This window comes from Theropithecus gelada, chromosome 6 (assembly GCF_003255815.1).
Source record: "Theropithecus gelada isolate Dixy chromosome 6, Tgel_1.0, whole genome shotgun sequence".
In the NCBI taxonomy this organism is placed as follows: domain Eukaryota; kingdom Metazoa; phylum Chordata; class Mammalia; order Primates; family Cercopithecidae; genus Theropithecus; species Theropithecus gelada.
Window position 1 is genome coordinate 135,778,460 of NC_037673.1, and position 16,057 is coordinate 135,794,516.

The 16,057-nt window shown below is 55.1% G+C and overlaps 2 protein-coding genes across 2 annotated transcripts; both read right to left on the reverse strand.

Annotated features, from left to right (window-relative positions):
- Positions 1–1,032: 1,032 nt before the first annotated feature.
- Positions 1,033–4,256, reverse strand: PROB1 (proline rich basic protein 1). The gene has a single exon (XM_025388783.1). It carries the CDS (start codon positions 4,146–4,148, stop codon positions 1,113–1,115), a length of 3,036 nt encoding a protein of 1,011 aa, XP_025244568.1. The 5' UTR covers positions 4,149–4,256; the 3' UTR covers positions 1,033–1,112.
- A 1,582-nt stretch (positions 4,257–5,838) lies between these two features.
- Positions 5,839–13,144, reverse strand: SPATA24 (spermatogenesis associated 24). The gene is made up of 6 exons (XM_025388824.1): positions 13,007–13,144; positions 11,699–11,764; positions 10,994–11,124; positions 10,839–10,909; positions 6,112–6,214; positions 5,839–6,001 (listed from the first exon to the last, which is right to left on the reverse strand). The coding sequence occupies exons 1-6, from the start codon at positions 13,121–13,123 to the stop codon at positions 5,872–5,874; spliced, it is 618 nt and encodes a 205-aa protein (XP_025244609.1). The 5' UTR covers positions 13,124–13,144; the 3' UTR covers positions 5,839–5,871.
- Positions 13,145–16,057: the final 2,913 nt, after the last annotated feature.

Genomic DNA, 16,057 nt, shown 5'->3' on the forward strand with positions numbered 1-16,057 from the left:
ATACACAGACCCCCACGCACACCACCTCCCACCTCATGCAGACCCCCCTCATCTCCCTCAGAGTCTCCTGGAATCTCAGGGCAACTGAAGTGCAGGCTCTGGGCCCTGTCCCTTGCTGTGACTGGTCTGTAGGGCCAGCCCCTCTCTGGGCCTTGTTGCCACATCTGTTACTGGGGAGTAGAATCTGCCAAGAGCTGCAGGTCCCTCTGGCTACTCCACCAGGGGTATCGCTTCTACTGCCAGCCCTAACCCACCTTCTAACCACACAGAGGGGTCAAGAGACTCCTGTGGGACAAGAGCCCAACCCTCCCTCTTCTCAGACCTTCCTGATGACCATTTCACCTACTCCCGATGTAGGGGGTCGGGGACAGAAGCCCCACCCCTGGCCCAAAAATGAGTCAGCTCAGCTCTGAGGGCCAGGCTCCCCATCTTCCCACCCCAAGTTCCAGGCTCACCCCTGACCCAGGCCCTCCCTGTATTCCTTGCTTTGCTTCCACCTGCTGTCCCCCTGCCTTAGCTCCCTTTCTCAGAGCCAGCCTGGCCTGGGGCTGTACTGGCCACTTTCCCCCCAGTAGCCTCCAAGGCCAAAGCTCAGCTCTTCTTCCTAAGAGCAGACTTGACAGCCAGTCCTTCCTGCCACCTCACCAGGGACACTAGCCAGCCTCACCTCACCTGGGCCTGCTATCAGGAAAGACAGACAGTTCCCCGCCCTGTCTCCTGCTGCTCCGGTTCCTGCTGCCACAGGGCAGCCCCAGCACCTCCTCTGATGGGCTCCTGGGGACAAGCCCAGGGATGCCTCACTTTCCCTATTTGCTTGCCCACATATACACATATACACACACCCACACACCACACCACACCATGCCCTGCGAATGCCTGGGAAAGGGACACATAATTTCCTTGGGAGAGGAAGTAGGCAGCCACTTCCTGGGTGACTCCAGCTCCGCCAGCCTCGGGGCTCAGATTCATTCTCTGAGATCACTTCCTGTCCGACGACTGGCTGGGATGGGTTAAAGACAGAGGCAGCGGAAAGAGAGAAGGGTAGGGGCTTGGATGCCAGAACCTCCCAGGCCATCCAAGGGCTCCAACTCCATGGGGATCTGCCCGGGGCCTCACAGTGGGAACAAGGAACCCTTGCCGGGCTGGGTGGGAACTGAGCTGGAGGGCGGCGCACAGAAGAGCAGAGGAGGTGCAGGGCTGGGGGTTCCGCTCACTGGCAGGTAGTAGGTCCCGTCCAGGGGCCCTGCCTCAGAGACCCAGGGTAGCTGGGGGTTGCCGAGAGCCTGCGGGCCTGGGGACGGTGGCAGGGAGAGGCTGGGTATAGGCCCATAGGCAGGCGGGTAGAGGCCGAGGCCCAGGGCCAGAGGGGTGTAGACGCGGTGGGGCGGCCCAGGGGACGAGGGCGGCAGCAGCACCTCCACGTACTGCCCACTCTCGGGGTCGAAGAGCACCCGCAGCCGAGGCTGACGCGGCGCCTCCACGAAGTAGTAGCGGCCGCTCTCGGGGTCCACCAAGACCTTCCCCCGGGGCGCGGCCCCGGGCGGCTTGCGCACTCCCTGGGAGGGGCTTTGCGGGGACCGGTCTGTGGGAGGCGCCGAGGCAGCACGGGGCTGAGCGGGGGCCGTCCTGCCCGCCGACGCCAGGGGCTCCCGCGGGAGTGGCGCCTGGACGGCAGCCGCGGGCTCGGGGGCCGTAGGAGGTGTCTTCGGTTTGGGTGCTATCCCAGGGCTCGGGCTGGCGTGCACCTGAGGGGAGCTGGGGCGGGGCGATCGGACCCCTACTGGCCCTACGGGGGATCGCTGGGATGAGCTGCGGGCGCCGCCTAGAGGGCTGGTCCGACCCTTGCCGTCGGGGACAAGGCGCTGGGCCTCTGCATCCCTGTTCTTTCCTCCAGGGCCGCGCGCTCGCACTCCCGAGGTTACCTCGGGCCGGCGACCCAAGGCCAGGACCCCAGGCAGGCGGATCTCTGTGCGCTTGAAGGGCTTCGCCGTGCTGTTCTCTGCCCTCCGCCGCATGACCCCGTTGGGCTGTGAGGCGTCCTGGGGGACCGTGTCGAAGGACGGTTCTGGAGGCTCGTAGGGGTGCGGCACGACCGGTAGAAAATCCTTGATGAAAACGGAAGTGTAGTGAGCCGGGACCGGGGGCCCCAGTGCCGGCGGCTCTTGCGTCTTGGATTCGCCGCCCTCCTCCTCGCAGGGGTCGGCAGGAGGCGCAGGCAGCCTTGAGCCTGGGGCTCCTGCCGGGAAGCCTGGCGCGTACGTGGTCTTCACCAACTTGCGCACGTCTCGAGGCCGCGGAATGGCCACGCGCGGACGTCCTGAAGCCGCCTCTCCAGAACCCAAGACTTCCGGGCACTTATCGGCGTCCAGGGTGCCCACAAGGTGGCTGTCGGGTGCTGCCACCTCTGGGGACGGCTGACTCCCTCCAAAGGCAAGATCCAGAATCTCCCGCGTGGATGGACTCTGCATCTCTGCTGGTTCTGGAGTCCCGGGTGGGGACGGTGTAGGCGGTGCCAATTCCTCCTGAGTTAACCCATTCTGAGCTTCCTGAGTAAATGCTATCGATGCGCCTGGCCCCATGGGGTCCCACGTCTCTTGGGGAGATGCGTCCCAAGTTCCAATAGGACGATCTGGAGCCTCCCACGGGAAGAAGGCCGGCGGGGACGGGCTGCTACCTGGCTCCACCGTATCCCCGACTGCCGAATGTGGAATCTCCCACTGGGAAGGGGCTTCGAAGGACGGGCTCCTTTCCCCAGCAACACACTGATTCCACTGGGAACGGATCGGAGGGGAAGGGCTTCTCCTGCTGACAGTTTCCTCGACGGCCAGATTCTGATTCTCCCACGCGGAGGAGGCTTCAGGGAACGATGGGCTACTCACCCTCCGACTAGTCCGATCCCACGGGGACAAGTTCTGGGGCGACGGGCAGCGAGGACCCCGTACAGCCCCGTTTGGAGCCTGCCACGGCGGGGACGGGCTTCTTGGCCTCACAGCCTTACTCGGAACCTCTGAGGGGACCCTACACTCAAAAGGCGGACTCCGTGCCCTCTGGACAGTTCGATGCGGCGCCTCTTGCGGGAATCGAGTCTTCCGCGCCTCCTGGATCTTCTCCTCTGACTGAAGGAAGATGCTGGAGCTAACAGGACCCAGCGGCTCCGTTCCGGGCGCAGGCTTGTCGCGCCGAATCGCGCGCTCGCGGAGGCTGGGCCACGGCCTCGGGGCTTTGGCGGGGGCCGAATTATCTTGTACGCGAAGTGGCCGAGACTTAGTCTTCTCCAGGACCACGCGGGTGCTGCGGGACGTTTCCCGGGTCGCAGGTTCCGACAGCCCCGTGGGCCTGAAGGTGGCGCTGCTCGCGGCCGGGGCCTCGGGGCTCAGTTTTCTGGCCAGCGCCGTCTGCACGAAGCCCGCGGCGGCCTGCAGGCGGCCCAGCGACTCGTCCAGGGAGCCGGTGCGCAGGAGCAGCCGGGGGCGCGGCGCGCCGGCCGCCCGCGGGGGACTCTGGGGCCGGGGGCGCAGCTCGATCTGACGCTTGGGCACCGTCCGGGGCCTGGCGGGTGCGGCGCGCTCCTCCAGAGCCACTTCCACACACTCGAACTGCGCTGGGGCTGCATTAGTTGGCCCACGGGGCCGCAGCTCTAGGTAGGTGGCCCAGCGGGAGCCACCATCTGGGGCCTGGGACTGACGTGGGACAGGAGTGGGAGACGCTGGCCCCGGCGGCAAAGGGCTAATGAAGGCCGGCTCCGTGAGCTCTTGTGCCTCGCGATCCTCTGCGCCGGAGCAGCCGAACAAGGGCCCGACGCCGAAGATGACTTCCATCTCCCCCGACGGCAGCGTGCGCAGCTGGGGCTGGGGTGGCCGTGGGCCGGAGCCCGGGCCTCGCGAGAAACCCGAGCCGGGCCCGTGCCGCTGGCGGCTATTCTGGGCGCTGACGGACAGGCGAGGCTGGGCACCCGCCCCCCGCCCAGGGGCCACCCAGGGCCAATTCGCTGGGCCTTCCGCGTCCGGCCCAACGTCCGGGGGCTCCGGAGAACCCGGAGCCGTGTAGTAAGAGCCTGACGAACCGGAGGAGTCCTGGCGCCGCGCGGGGGCCGTGGGCAGCTGTCTCGGGATCCCAGGCAAGGCTGGCGGGGCGAGCGCTGTCAGCATGGTGGGGCCGGACGCCGCGCACTATCTCCCTCGCATTCGCCTCCGCTGGTGGCGCCGACACTGTCCCCGCCCCGCCCGAGGATGCCGTGGGGTCACCGCGCCTTAAAGCGGCCGCGTCCACTCCTGAGCCAGCGGCGCCTGCAGCAGAAGAGACCTGGGCCCTGCACCCTTCCCTGTCCAGCCCCCATGCCCAACTAACCCCCTTCTCAGGCACAAGCCGGAGTACCTGGGGTGGGCTCCAAGTTTTGGCGGACAGGCAGGTGAGGTAATGGCAGGCCCAACTTTTGAAGCCTTGGAGCCAGGAGTTAGGCCCAGCTGCACCCATCACAGGTGAGGAAACTGAAGCCCAGCAGGGATCTGCCTGAAGTCAGGCACTGCTGTGTGCGGTTCAGGCTGTGAGCCAGACCTTCAGACCAGGAGACTCCGGTAGAGTCAGCAATTTCATCTTCCCCTCAGCCCCGGGTGTCTTAACATCACTGCAGGGGACCCCCATTGCCATTGCTGGCCTCAGCTAGAGCTCCTAAGGGTGCACACATCACCTTCCTTGGTCCCAGTTACACTCTCCCCGACCCCCAACCTTCAGTAGAGTAAGGAGTACCGACCAATAGAGGCCTCCCTGACTCCTCAGGGCCTCAGGAAGGTACTACCCTGGCTGGACCCATTGCCCTCAGTGGGACCTATCGGAAGGGGCTGGAGTGGACAGCTCTAGCTTTCACAATCTGCCTCAGCACCTAGAACAGGCCCTGGATACCGATGTGGGGTCCCATGGGAAGCTTCGAAGTAGCTTGTGGTCCCAGCTCCAAAGGCCCCTGAAGCCAGAACAGCCCTGTGCTCCCCCAGGCACTCACAAGGCCCTAATTTCAGCCCCCACAGCCTTAGGACCTGCCCTGGGGACAGGCACTGGTGGGGAGGCAGCCACCACCTGTCATTGTCTTACAACTGTGGGCACCACTTGCCCTTAAACTTCTGGCTTCAAGGTCCTGCTATGACTCAGGCCCCAGCTGGCCCTGGAGCAAGAGCACTGACCCCTCCTGTGTACTTGGCCTCAAACTGACCCAGGACAGGCTACACTGGGCTAACCTGACCCCTGAAGTGGGTCCTCTGCCTGGGTGTGTCCCCATGATCATCTAGGGGACACTCAGTGATGGCTTCTGAAAGAATGTTGCTAGACCATCCCATCCAGCCCTACCTGTGCAACTTGCGCAAGTCCAGGTCCCTTCCCAGATTGTTTCTCCACCTCAAAACCACACACAGCATTGTCTTTTCTCTTCCTCCCATTTGTGAAGCTCCTATTTGTTTGGGGGAGGGTCAGCAAGTGCAAATGCAATTTGCAGGTATAACATTATTGTCATGTGATAGAAACTGGCTTCCCAAATTCCTTGTGGTTCTGGAACCCACTGTCTCTGAAGTTTCTGGTCAGGGCTTCCAGCCCTGTAGTCAAGTTGGGAGAGTTAAATTTATCAGGACACTGGGAGTGGGGTGGGATGTTACTGGGTAACCAGGGCTGTTTATATAGGAAGGGATTAAATACCCAAAGGAAGCGGTGGTGCCTACCAGACAACAAAGACCCAGCTCCTCCCGTAGGCTACAAGCCCCCACCTTGTGGACCGCTACCACTACCCAAAAGGGAGGGAAGTAGCAGGGCCTAGAGGCTGGGGACTCCCAGAGCAGAGAAGGCAGAGGCTGGGGATTACAGCCAGAGAACAGGAAAGCGGCGGCCATTTTATTTTTCCCTGGGATGCTGGTGGCTATGGGCCTGACGCGTCCCTGAGGCTTTCTTATGCTTCTGGTCCAGCACCTGGGCCATGTAGCTCTCCTGCTGCTTCTGGATCCGGAAGTCAGACATGTGATTCCTGCAATGGAGCCCGCTGGTGGTGGACTGTAGACAGCCCAGGGTATGTAGGGGCCAGAGGTCTGGCTCCCCAGTGTCATCAACACCCCCAGCCAGGCCCAGACCCCTCACCTGAAGATCTGTTTCTGCTGGCTGATAACTTGCTGCAACTCTTTAATCTCATTCTCTTTGCCATTAAGTATATCTTCTTGCTTTATAATGTGAGACTCAATCTCTGTGGGGGAAAGAGGCAGGGAGGACGGGTGGTTCCCATCCCAGGGCTCCTTCCTGAGATAAGGCATTCCCTCATGGGGCTTTTCAGAGCTTGGCTGCCCACCCAGGAGTTGTCCATGAAGAACTGCTAATACCTTAGTATGAATAAGTTTATTATGCAGTCTTGGGGGAGTGCAGTGTTTGAGGATTGTTGTCAATGACTTCATAAGTCTATTCTGGACCAGAGGACCCACATGAGGGCAGGAGAAGGTCCTTGGAGAGAGGTGGGCAGTCCTGCCCAAAGGCTGGAAGATGAATGGCACCTGCCCTCAACTCCAGCAGGTCTTTACAGATGTTGCCTCCTTGGAGAAACTCTCCCTCATCTAAAAATTACATCTCCCAGTACTTCCTACTCCCTCTTCCTGCTTTCTGCTTTCTTTTTCTTTTTCTTTTCTTTTCTTTTTTTTTTTTTTTGAGACTGAGTCTTGCTCTGTTGCCAGGTTGGAGTGCAGTGGCATGATCTTGGCTCACTGCAACCTCCTCCTCCTGAGTTCAAGCAATTCTCCTGCCTCAGCCTCCCGAATAGCTGGGTGGGATTACAGGCACCTGCCACCACACCTGGCTAATTTTTGTATTTTTAGTAGAGATGGGGTGTCACCATGTTGGCCAGGCTGGTCTCGAACTCGTGACCTCAGGTGATCCACCCACCTCGGCCTCCCAAAATGCTGGGATTACAGGAGTGAGCCACCATGCCCGACATCCTGCTTTATTTTTCTTAACGCTTTTACCTAACATACCATATACTTTATTCATCTGTCTTCTCTGCTACTAGAATGTAAGGTCCACTAGGACAAGGATCTTTGTTTTATTCACACCTTTATCCCTAATGCCTAAAACAGTACCTGGCACATAGTAGGTATAAAAAAGTATATTTGCAGACCGAATGAATGGGATGTTCCTGGGGGGTTAGGACTTAAAAACATGACCTAGTTCAATCATCCAGTCCAACCAAACTTCCCGGGGGCTGGCTGGATGCCCAGCCTTGTGCTAGGGCTTCAGGGTTGATGGGAGAAGATGGAGTTGCCTGGATTTTCAGACCTGTTTCCTCATTTCAAGGATGGGGAAAGAGACAGCCCTATCCCACAGTGGTATAGGGAAGAACCAGTGAGATAGTGGTGGCAAAGCCTACCCCCAAATTAATCGTACATTTCGGCAAAGATGACTTTCTGAGGCTTGAGCCCAGAAGTAAGAGACCAGTCCGGGCAACATAGTGAGACCTCGCCTCTACAAAACTAAAAAAAAAAAAAACAAACTAGCTGGGCATGGTGGTGGAACGTGCCTGTAGTCCTGGCTACTTGCTGAGGCAAGAGGATCACTTGAGCTCAGGAGTTGGGGGCTGCAATGAGGTATGACTGTGCCCCTGCACTCCAGTCTGGGTGACAGAGCAAGACCCTGTCTCTAAAAAATAAATAAATAAATAAATGATAATTTTTCTGTGTTGGATCAAAATCCAAGGAGACTATAGGGATCTGGGGTGCTTCATTTACATAACTGCCCCACATGGCACCCTGGAAAATTCTGATTCCCACAGAAAGAAAATCCTACTGTCTTTAAAGGCTGGACAAGGGGCCGGGCACAGTAGCTCACGCCTGTAATTCCAGCACTCTGGGAGGCCAAGGCGGATGGATCACCTGAGGTCAGGAGTTTAAGACCAGCCTGGCCAACATGGTGAAACCCTGTCTCTACTAAAAATACAAAAATTAGCCGGGTGTGGTGGCACATGCCTATAATCCCAGCTACTTTGGAGGTTGAGGCAGAATTACTTGAACCCAAGAGAGACGGAGGTCGCGGTGAGCCAAGAACGTGCCATTGCACTTCAGCCTGGGTAACAGACCCAGACTCTGCTTCAAAAAAAAAATAGGCCGGGCACGGTGGCTCACGCCTGTAAGCCCAGCACTTTGGGAGGCCAACGTGGGCAGATCATGAGGTCAGGAGATCGAGACCATCCTGGCTAACACGGTGAAACCCTGTTTCTACTAAAAATACAAAAAATTAGCCAGACGTGGTGGCGGGCGCCTGTAGTCCCAGCTACTCGGGAGGCTGAGGCAGGAGAATGGCATGAACCTGGGAGGCAGAGCTTGCAGTGAGATGAGATCTCGCCACTACACTCCAGCCTGGGCGACAGAGAGAGACTCCGTCTCAAAAAAAAAAAAAAAAAAGGTTGGACAAGGATTAATTAACTAGAACACAAACTCTGAAAATACAGAAATGTCTAAGCATTTAAGATTTCAAAAGAGAAGACCTGGTAAAAAGTGAAGGCGCAGCATGGAAAAGAGGAGACAGGTGGAGGGAGAGAATGAAGACATGAGTTCACCAGGTCATGGGATGAGGACTGTTGAACCTCCTTCCCAGGCGTCCAGCTAAGTGGGATTAATTACTTGTGAAGTTCGTTTGGGAAAAAGAATTAGAAATTTGTGTGACTCTTTGAAAATAAAAGCCTGTGGCTCCTGATGATGAGAGAATGGTTAGAAAATCCCTTTGAGAGTGAAGAACTATGTAAGTGTAAAAACCAAACTGAACCACACAAGGGGAGTTTGTAGGGATGGGGTGGGAGGCACTGGCCAGGGTGAGGTTCACATCACCAGACTGGCTCAAGAGGGCTTGTGTCCCACTGGAGGGGTTTAGAATATTATGGGGGAGGCATCCAGGACCTGTCCCCATGACACACACACCTACCAACAAGCAGATCCAAAGCCCCGTGGGCTTGACTGATCTCTGTTGGAAGGAAATTACCTAGGGGAAGGATGTCTCTGGCCCCACCAGGAAAGAACCCCAGGTTCTTTTTTGGGAAGTAAGGGGATGCCCAGGGAAAGGGCAAGACTGAGGGGACCAATGGCCTTGAGCATGGGGGCAGTGACTGCCTGTTGGGCCCTGTCCTGGCAGGAGCCAGTGACCAAATTACTATGAGACTTGTCAGCCTGCCTGGCCAGATCAAGATGTCAGCCTGCTGGCATCTTCCCAGTGAGAGCACTCACCAGGGGAGAGAGAAGGCTGAATTGGTGAAAGGCAGGTTACTCAAGGCTCCATGTGGGAGCCTCACCAGGAAGGACCTTGAACCTCTTGCGCTTGGGCTCTGGCCTACTGGAGATCTGCTGCAGTGAACAAAGCAGATGTTGTGCCTGGAATTCATACCTACATTTTTTTTTTTTTTTTTTTTGAGATGGAGTTTTACTCTTGTTGCCCAGGCTGGAGTGCAATGGCACGATCTCAGCTCGCTGCAACCTCTGCCTCCTGGGTTCAAGCAATTCTCCTGTCTCAGCCTCCTGAGTAGCTGGGATTACAAGCTCCCGCCACTACACCCAGGGAATTTTTGGTATTTTTAGTGGAGATGGGGTTTCACCATGTTGGCCAGGCTGGTCTTGAACTTCTGACCTCATGTGATCCGCCTGCCTTGGCCTCCCAAAGTGTTGGGATTACAGGCATGAGCCACTGCGCCCAGCCCATACTTAAACTGGGTAAGGGGAGTTTAGCATTCTAAGAAATAAACGGGGCTCCTGAGGTGTAAGGACACGGTGTAGCTGACTCTAAAGGTGCCCCACAACTTATGGCACCAACTGAGCCAAACAAGTGGCCCACAGGCATCTGCACAGAGCAGAGTTGAAAACTGGCAGCCCACAGATATTTTACTTGGCCTACACAATAGTTTTAAAATTTCAAAATCAACTGCCAACACTAAAAAGTCAGAAAAGCTTCCATTAAAACTTGGTTTTGGCTGGGTGCAGTGGCTCACGCCTGTAATCCCAACACTTTGGGAGGCTGAGGTGGGGAGTTCGAGACCAGCTTGACCAACATGGTGAAACCCCATCTCTACCAAAAATACAAAAATTAGCCAGGCGTGGTGGTGCACACCTGTAATCCCAGCTACTCGGGAGGCTGTGGCAGAAGAATCACTTGAACCTGGGAGACGGAGTTTGCAGTGAGCCGTGTGCCGCTGCACTCCAGCCTAGGCAACAGAACAAGACTCCATCTCAATAAAACAAAACAAAACAAAACAAAACAACTTGGTTTCACTGGGCATGGTGGCTCACACCTGTAGTCCCAGCTACTTGGGAGGCTGAGGTGGGTGAATCACTTGAGCCCAGGCATTTGAGACCAGCCTGGGCAGCATAGTGATCCCCAGTCTTAGAAAAATATAAATAATTATTAATTTCCATTTTAAAGATCTGGCAGTCCTATCCCCGTCACCATGTGCACCCTTCCCTATTGAGTCCTGACCCTGAGACTAAGGATCAAGTCCCAAATAGGACAGTGCTTGCCCTGTGTTCCTCTTGTATCAGAGTTAGGAGTAACCCATCAAAAGTGGGAAAACAAAAGGTGGACTAAGAAGGTTGTATGTTTCAGGAAAAATGGGAGCAAGCCCATTCCTTTATGGCGGTGAAGAATATAGTACACCGACTGCTTCCCTCATTTCCGTGGCCTGCCTGGTCCCTTAAGGCCTTTTCGAAGGTGTGGCCCACCTGGGCCTGCCTGTATCCTCAGCTGGGGACAGGTGTTAGAGTGAAACCCTGCCTTTGACACAGGCACTGGGTGGTTAGGAAAAAGCCCGTTTATATAACCGTGGTGGAGAGCACGGGCCTCCCGCCTACCATTGCATTTGGTGATGAGCTGGTCCTTCTTGCTGGACTCCTGTAGGACTTTGCTTTTGACACTGGAGAGCCTGGGTGGGGAAGATGGGAGGATGGGCAGGCTAGCAAGCAGATGCGTCCCCCAAAACCCATACCCGCTACTGAGGCCCACTCACGCTTTTTCAAAGGCCAGCTTCTCTTTCTCCAGCTGTTTGGACAGCACCTCTACCTCTCCGAGGGCAAACTGTAACTTCTCCTCTTCCTTGGCCAGGAGGACCTTGGTCTTGGCATGGGCAGCTTTCTCTTCCTGCAGGGGCGGCAGCAGTCACTTCATTACCCTGGGCTGCCTTGGGTCTCCTAGACTCCCTTAACCAGCCCCGCTTCTCAGACAGACACATAGACACCAGGGCACAGGGAGATTCTGGCCACCTTGCTACTAGGGCTGGAGGTTCTCAGAGGCCGACCTTTCTTTTTACTTTTTTTTTTTTTTTTTTTAGACAGAGTCTCACTCTGTTGCGCAGGCTGGAGTGCAGTGGCATGATCTCAGCTCAGCACAACCTCCGCCTCCTGGGTTCAAGCAATTCTCCTGTCCCAGCCTCCCAAGTAGCTGGGATTACAGGCGCCTGCCACCACACATGCTTGGCTAATTTTTTTTTTTTTTTTTTTGTATTTTTAGTAGAGACAGGGTTTCACCATGTTGGCCAGGCTGGTCTCAAACTCCTGACCTCAAGTGATTTGCCACCTTGGCCTCCCAAAGGGCTGGGATTACAGTTGTGAGCCACCGCACCCATCATCAGAGGCTAATACTTAATGAGCCTGCCTAACCACAGGGGTCCTGGGAAAAGGGGTAAGATTAGGAGACTGCAGAGGCCATTACTTACCACCAGCTGCTTCTCTACTGCCTGGAACTCTTCTTTACTGACAAAATTTTCGTCCTGGAGAACCATCTGCAACAGAGCCTGGCTGAGGGAGGGCCTGGGGCTGGAGTAGAAGGGGCGCCCTCTAGGGACCAGGACCAAAAGTGGATAACAGGATAATGCTCGTGGTAGGATGAGACTGAGGCCCTGGGAAGGGAGAATTCAGTTCCACAGATAAACTGAGACTCAGCAATAAGTGCTGCCCTCAAGGAGCAGCCAGTCTAATGGAGGAGGCAGTCCACAGCTAGCACTTCTAACATGTTGTGTGCCTTGATGGGGAGACATAAGGGGATCTGGGGCCCAGAGGAGGCACCAACACAGCTTGGGGAAGGGTCAGAATCGCTTCCGGAGAAGGGGACATTAGAACTGAGATCTGACTGCTATATAGGGTGGGCCAGAAAAGGGATAGACAGAAAAGCACTCTGGATGGTGGGGACACCCAAGCCAAGGTCAGCTGCCAAGAGGAAGACCTGGGTACCTTCTGGGAATCAAAGGCAATTCAGTGCCTAGAGCTCCATACATTTTGTTGAATTAGAGCATTAGGGTAGCTAATAGGACATGTCTCTCTCCCCTTTCCCCCACATTCAACTTCCCAGAAGGGAAGAAATTGTCTAAGAACAACTTAGAATGACAAATAGAGGTGAAGCCAGTTTTATTTCTGAGATGGAGATACATTCAACCTTCTTACCAAGACAGAAAAACAAAACCAGAAAAACCATGAACTCCAGCTGGCCAGGATTCTATCATGCCTTCCCAGGTAATCTGTGACTGCAATGCTTTGCACCCATTAGCTGGGGTTTGATTGAGAAGGCAAAAGCTAAGGCATGTAAAGTTCTTGGAGGCCCCTAAGTTAGCGTTGGCAAGGGCCAAATCTGCGCTTACTGCATTCATCATGGCACTGCCTTTGACTCTGCGGAAGGGTGTCCATAATAGAAGGGATGACAGTTTCTCTGCCTGCACACGAGGGCCATGGGAACTCAGTGACGTCATCTTCACTGAAAATGGGGAAACTGAGGCTCAGGGACTCTACCAGCTCTTGCAGCAACCAGGCAAACGGAAGGGAGAATATGGCTTGATATTAGTTAAAATTCCCTGGTTCAGGAAAGCCCGCCTCTTTTTGGCTCTACCCCTACCGACCAAGCCCAGCCTCCTCCTGATTACGCCATGGGCCATGCGTTCTAGCCACGGCCCGGCATTGGAACAGGTTCTGGCCCCGCCCCCATCAGTAAGGCATCCGGCCCCGCCTCTCCCCAAGCTCCTCTGGCTGCATACCACATTCCTCAGCTGGTGGATCAGTTCCTCCTGAGACTCAATCACGTCCCGCAGTTGATCGAAGGCGAGACACACAGATCCTGACCCCGCCTTCGACCACCCGAGGGGCGTCGCCATCTTTCGCCCCCGCCAGCTAGTTGGAAATGGCTGCCTCGGGGGTGCTCCCCGCCGTCGCCCACCAATGAGAATGCGACGCCACAGAGCACCCTAGCAACGGGGGGCGGGGACTTCCTCTGTTAGCGGGGCGAGGAGCCGCCTCTTAAAGGAGCCGCCTGGGGCGGGGAAACTGCTAACAACCCTTAAGGCATTTAATTTTATAGGAAATTGCGATTTTATTACATCTTCTGTTTCTTACGCGGTCCTGAGAAGCCGGCAGGGCCCGGCTTGTACTTTCCTTGACTGCGAGCAGGCAACACTCAGAACACCAGCCCTCGGCCTTCATCCAGGGCCTGTTAAGCTGCATGACCACGAAGCAAGAGCCGGCATAGGCAACTCCTGCATCTTTAGCTTCTCATGCCTCTTTCTCCAAATCTTTATCCTAATCTCCAAATTTCCTCCATTGTATGATATTCCAGCCTCCTGGAACACACTTAGTACTTGGGGGGCCTAAGGACGGAAGATAGAAGAAGATAAAAAACGAGAATGGCTTCACCTGAGATCAAAGTCTTCCTACTCTGATACCAGGCTCAGGGCAGCTGCACTAGAGCCATGTGCCACCACCCCAGGAGGAGGGCCCTGAAGAGATTAGGAGGACTGAAGAGGGCTTGAAGGAGGAGAGTTTAGTAAAATGAAGTCAGGGAAGGATACGGTGATTACACACACTCACCAAGTCTCTTTTGAAGGCTTTTTTTTTTTTTTCTTGGAAACCCAAATAAGATTAGGTGTGGAGAACATCAGAGCGAATATATATTGTGTTCACCATTTCGTGGCACCATTATGTTTATATTATTTCATGTGACCCTCATAGAACTTCTATTAGCCCCTTTTTACCCGGGCTCTATGAGAATGAGAATGAATAAATTGCCCAAGGTCACTCTAGTAAGTTGTGGAACAAGAGTTCTGCTATGGGCAGTTTGGTTCCAGCGTCCATGTTTTTGTTTGTTTTTTGAGATGAAGTCTCGCTCTGTCGCCCAGGCTGGAGTGCAGGGACATGATCTCGGCTCACTGCAACCTCCGCCTTCCGGGTTCAAGCGATTCTCCCGCCTCAGCCTCCCAAGTAGCTGGGATTACAGGCGCCTGCCACCACGCCCGGCTAATTTTCATATTTTTAGTAGAGACGGAGTTTCGCCATGTTGGCCAGGCTGGTCTCGAACTCCTGACCTCAGGTGATCCGCCTGCCTTGGCCTCCCAATGTGTTGGGATTACAGGCATGAGCCACCACGCTGGGCTTGGAGTTCATGTTCTTAACCAGGATGTTGTGCTGCATTTTTGTTGCATGTCATGGATGGAAGTTATGGAATGTGATACCCCCAAGTAGGAAATGACTATACTAACAAGGAGTTTGGAAAAAAAGTTACCAGTGACTATGAAAGGAGGCAGAAAGCTCAGGGTAAGTCATTCAAGCTGCTCCCCAAAACTCCCTAGCGGCCTGACAAACTTGGCCATCCCTGTGGTTCTCTCAGCAGGAGCCCTTGTTTTGTTTCTTGCATTTATTTTCATGGACTTGGAGACAAAGCCATCTCTTTTGACCTCTCTCTCTTTTTTCTTTTTCTTTTTCTTTTTTTTTTTGAGATGGAGTCTTGCTCTGACGCCCAGGCTGGAGTGCAGTGGTGCGATCTGGGCTCACTGCAAGCTCTGTGCTCCCAGGTTCATGCTGTTCTCCTGCCTCAGCCTCCCGAGTAGCTGGGACTACGGGTGCCCGCCACCACGCCCAGCTAATTTTTTGTATTTTTAGTAGAGACGGGGTTTCACCATGTTCTCTCTCTCTCTCTTTTTTTTTTTTTTTTTTGAGATGGAATCTTGCTCTGTCCCCCCGGCTGGAGTGCAGTGGCGCAATCTTGGCTCACTGCAACCTCTGCCTCCCGTGTTCAAGTGATTCTCCTGCCTCAGCCTCCCCAGTAGCTGGGATTACAGGCAACTGCCATCATACCCAGGTAATTTTCGTATTTTTAGTAGAGACGGGGTTTCACCACATTGGCCAGGCTGGTCTCGAACTCCTGACCTCAGGTGATCCACCCACCTCGGCCTCCCAAAATGCTGGGATTACAGGCGTAAGCCCCTGTGCCCGGCTGACTTCTCTTAAAGGGCCTAGAACAATACTGTTCAATAAAACTTCTAGTGATGAAAATGTTCTACATCTGTACTATTCAGTTCAGTAGCCACTAGCCACATGTGGCTCTTCAGCAGTTGAAATGTAACTCATGTGGCTGAGATATTGCTTTAAATTTTTTCTTTTTCCCCCTCAAGATCACCTTAATCACGGCTCTTTAACATTTAAAAAAATTTTAGTTTAAATGGCCATGTGGGACGGGCGCGGTGGCTCACGCCTGTAATCCCAGCACTTTGGGAGGCTGAGGCGGGCGGATCACAAGGTCAGGAGATCGAGACCATCCTGGCTAACACGGTGAAACCCCATCTCTACTAAAAATACAAAAAAAAAAATTAGCCGGGCGCGGTGACGGGCGCCTGTAGTCCCAGCTACTCAGGAGGCTGAGGCAAGAGAATGGCACGATCCCGGGAGGCGGAGCTTGCAGTGAGCGGAGATCGCGCCATTGCACTCCAGCCAGGGGGACAGAGCGAGACTCCGTCTCAATAAATAAATAAATAAATAAATAAATAAATAAATGGCCATGTGCGGCTACTGGCTACTGTACTGGAGAGTGTGCCTAGAGGGCACTGTGTAGGTTGTGTGCCTCAGCACAGACGCCTCTCAGAACTTGGTGTACCAAATGTGAATGTTCACCTGAATCACCTTGCACAAAGCTGCACATTCCTCTGGGGCAGTGATCCCTGAGCCTTCCCCACGAACTGCATTCCCTCCCTAGGGTCTTTCATGAGGCACTGCTTGATGTCCCTTGGTATCCAACGTCCACCTTCACCAGCTGGAACAGG

Bases quoted from the DNA above. Each gene is read 5' to 3' on its own strand.
- PROB1 (XM_025388783.1), bottom strand. From the start codon at position 4,148: ATGCTGACAGCGCTCGCCCCGCCAGCCTTGCCTGGGATCCCGAGACAG.
- SPATA24 (XM_025388824.1), bottom strand. From the start codon at position 13,123: ATGGCGACGCCCCTCGGGTGGTCGAAGGCGGGGTCAGGATCTGTGTGT. The intron at 11,125-11,698 runs GTAAGTAATGGC...CCGCCCCTGCAG, and splicing joins CAGTAGAGAAGCAGCTGGTG to GAAGAGAAAGCTGCCCATGC. The intron at 6,215-10,838 runs GTAGGCGGGAGG...TTTCCCCCACAG, and splicing joins GCTCATCACCAAATGCAATG to AGATTGAGTCTCACATTATA.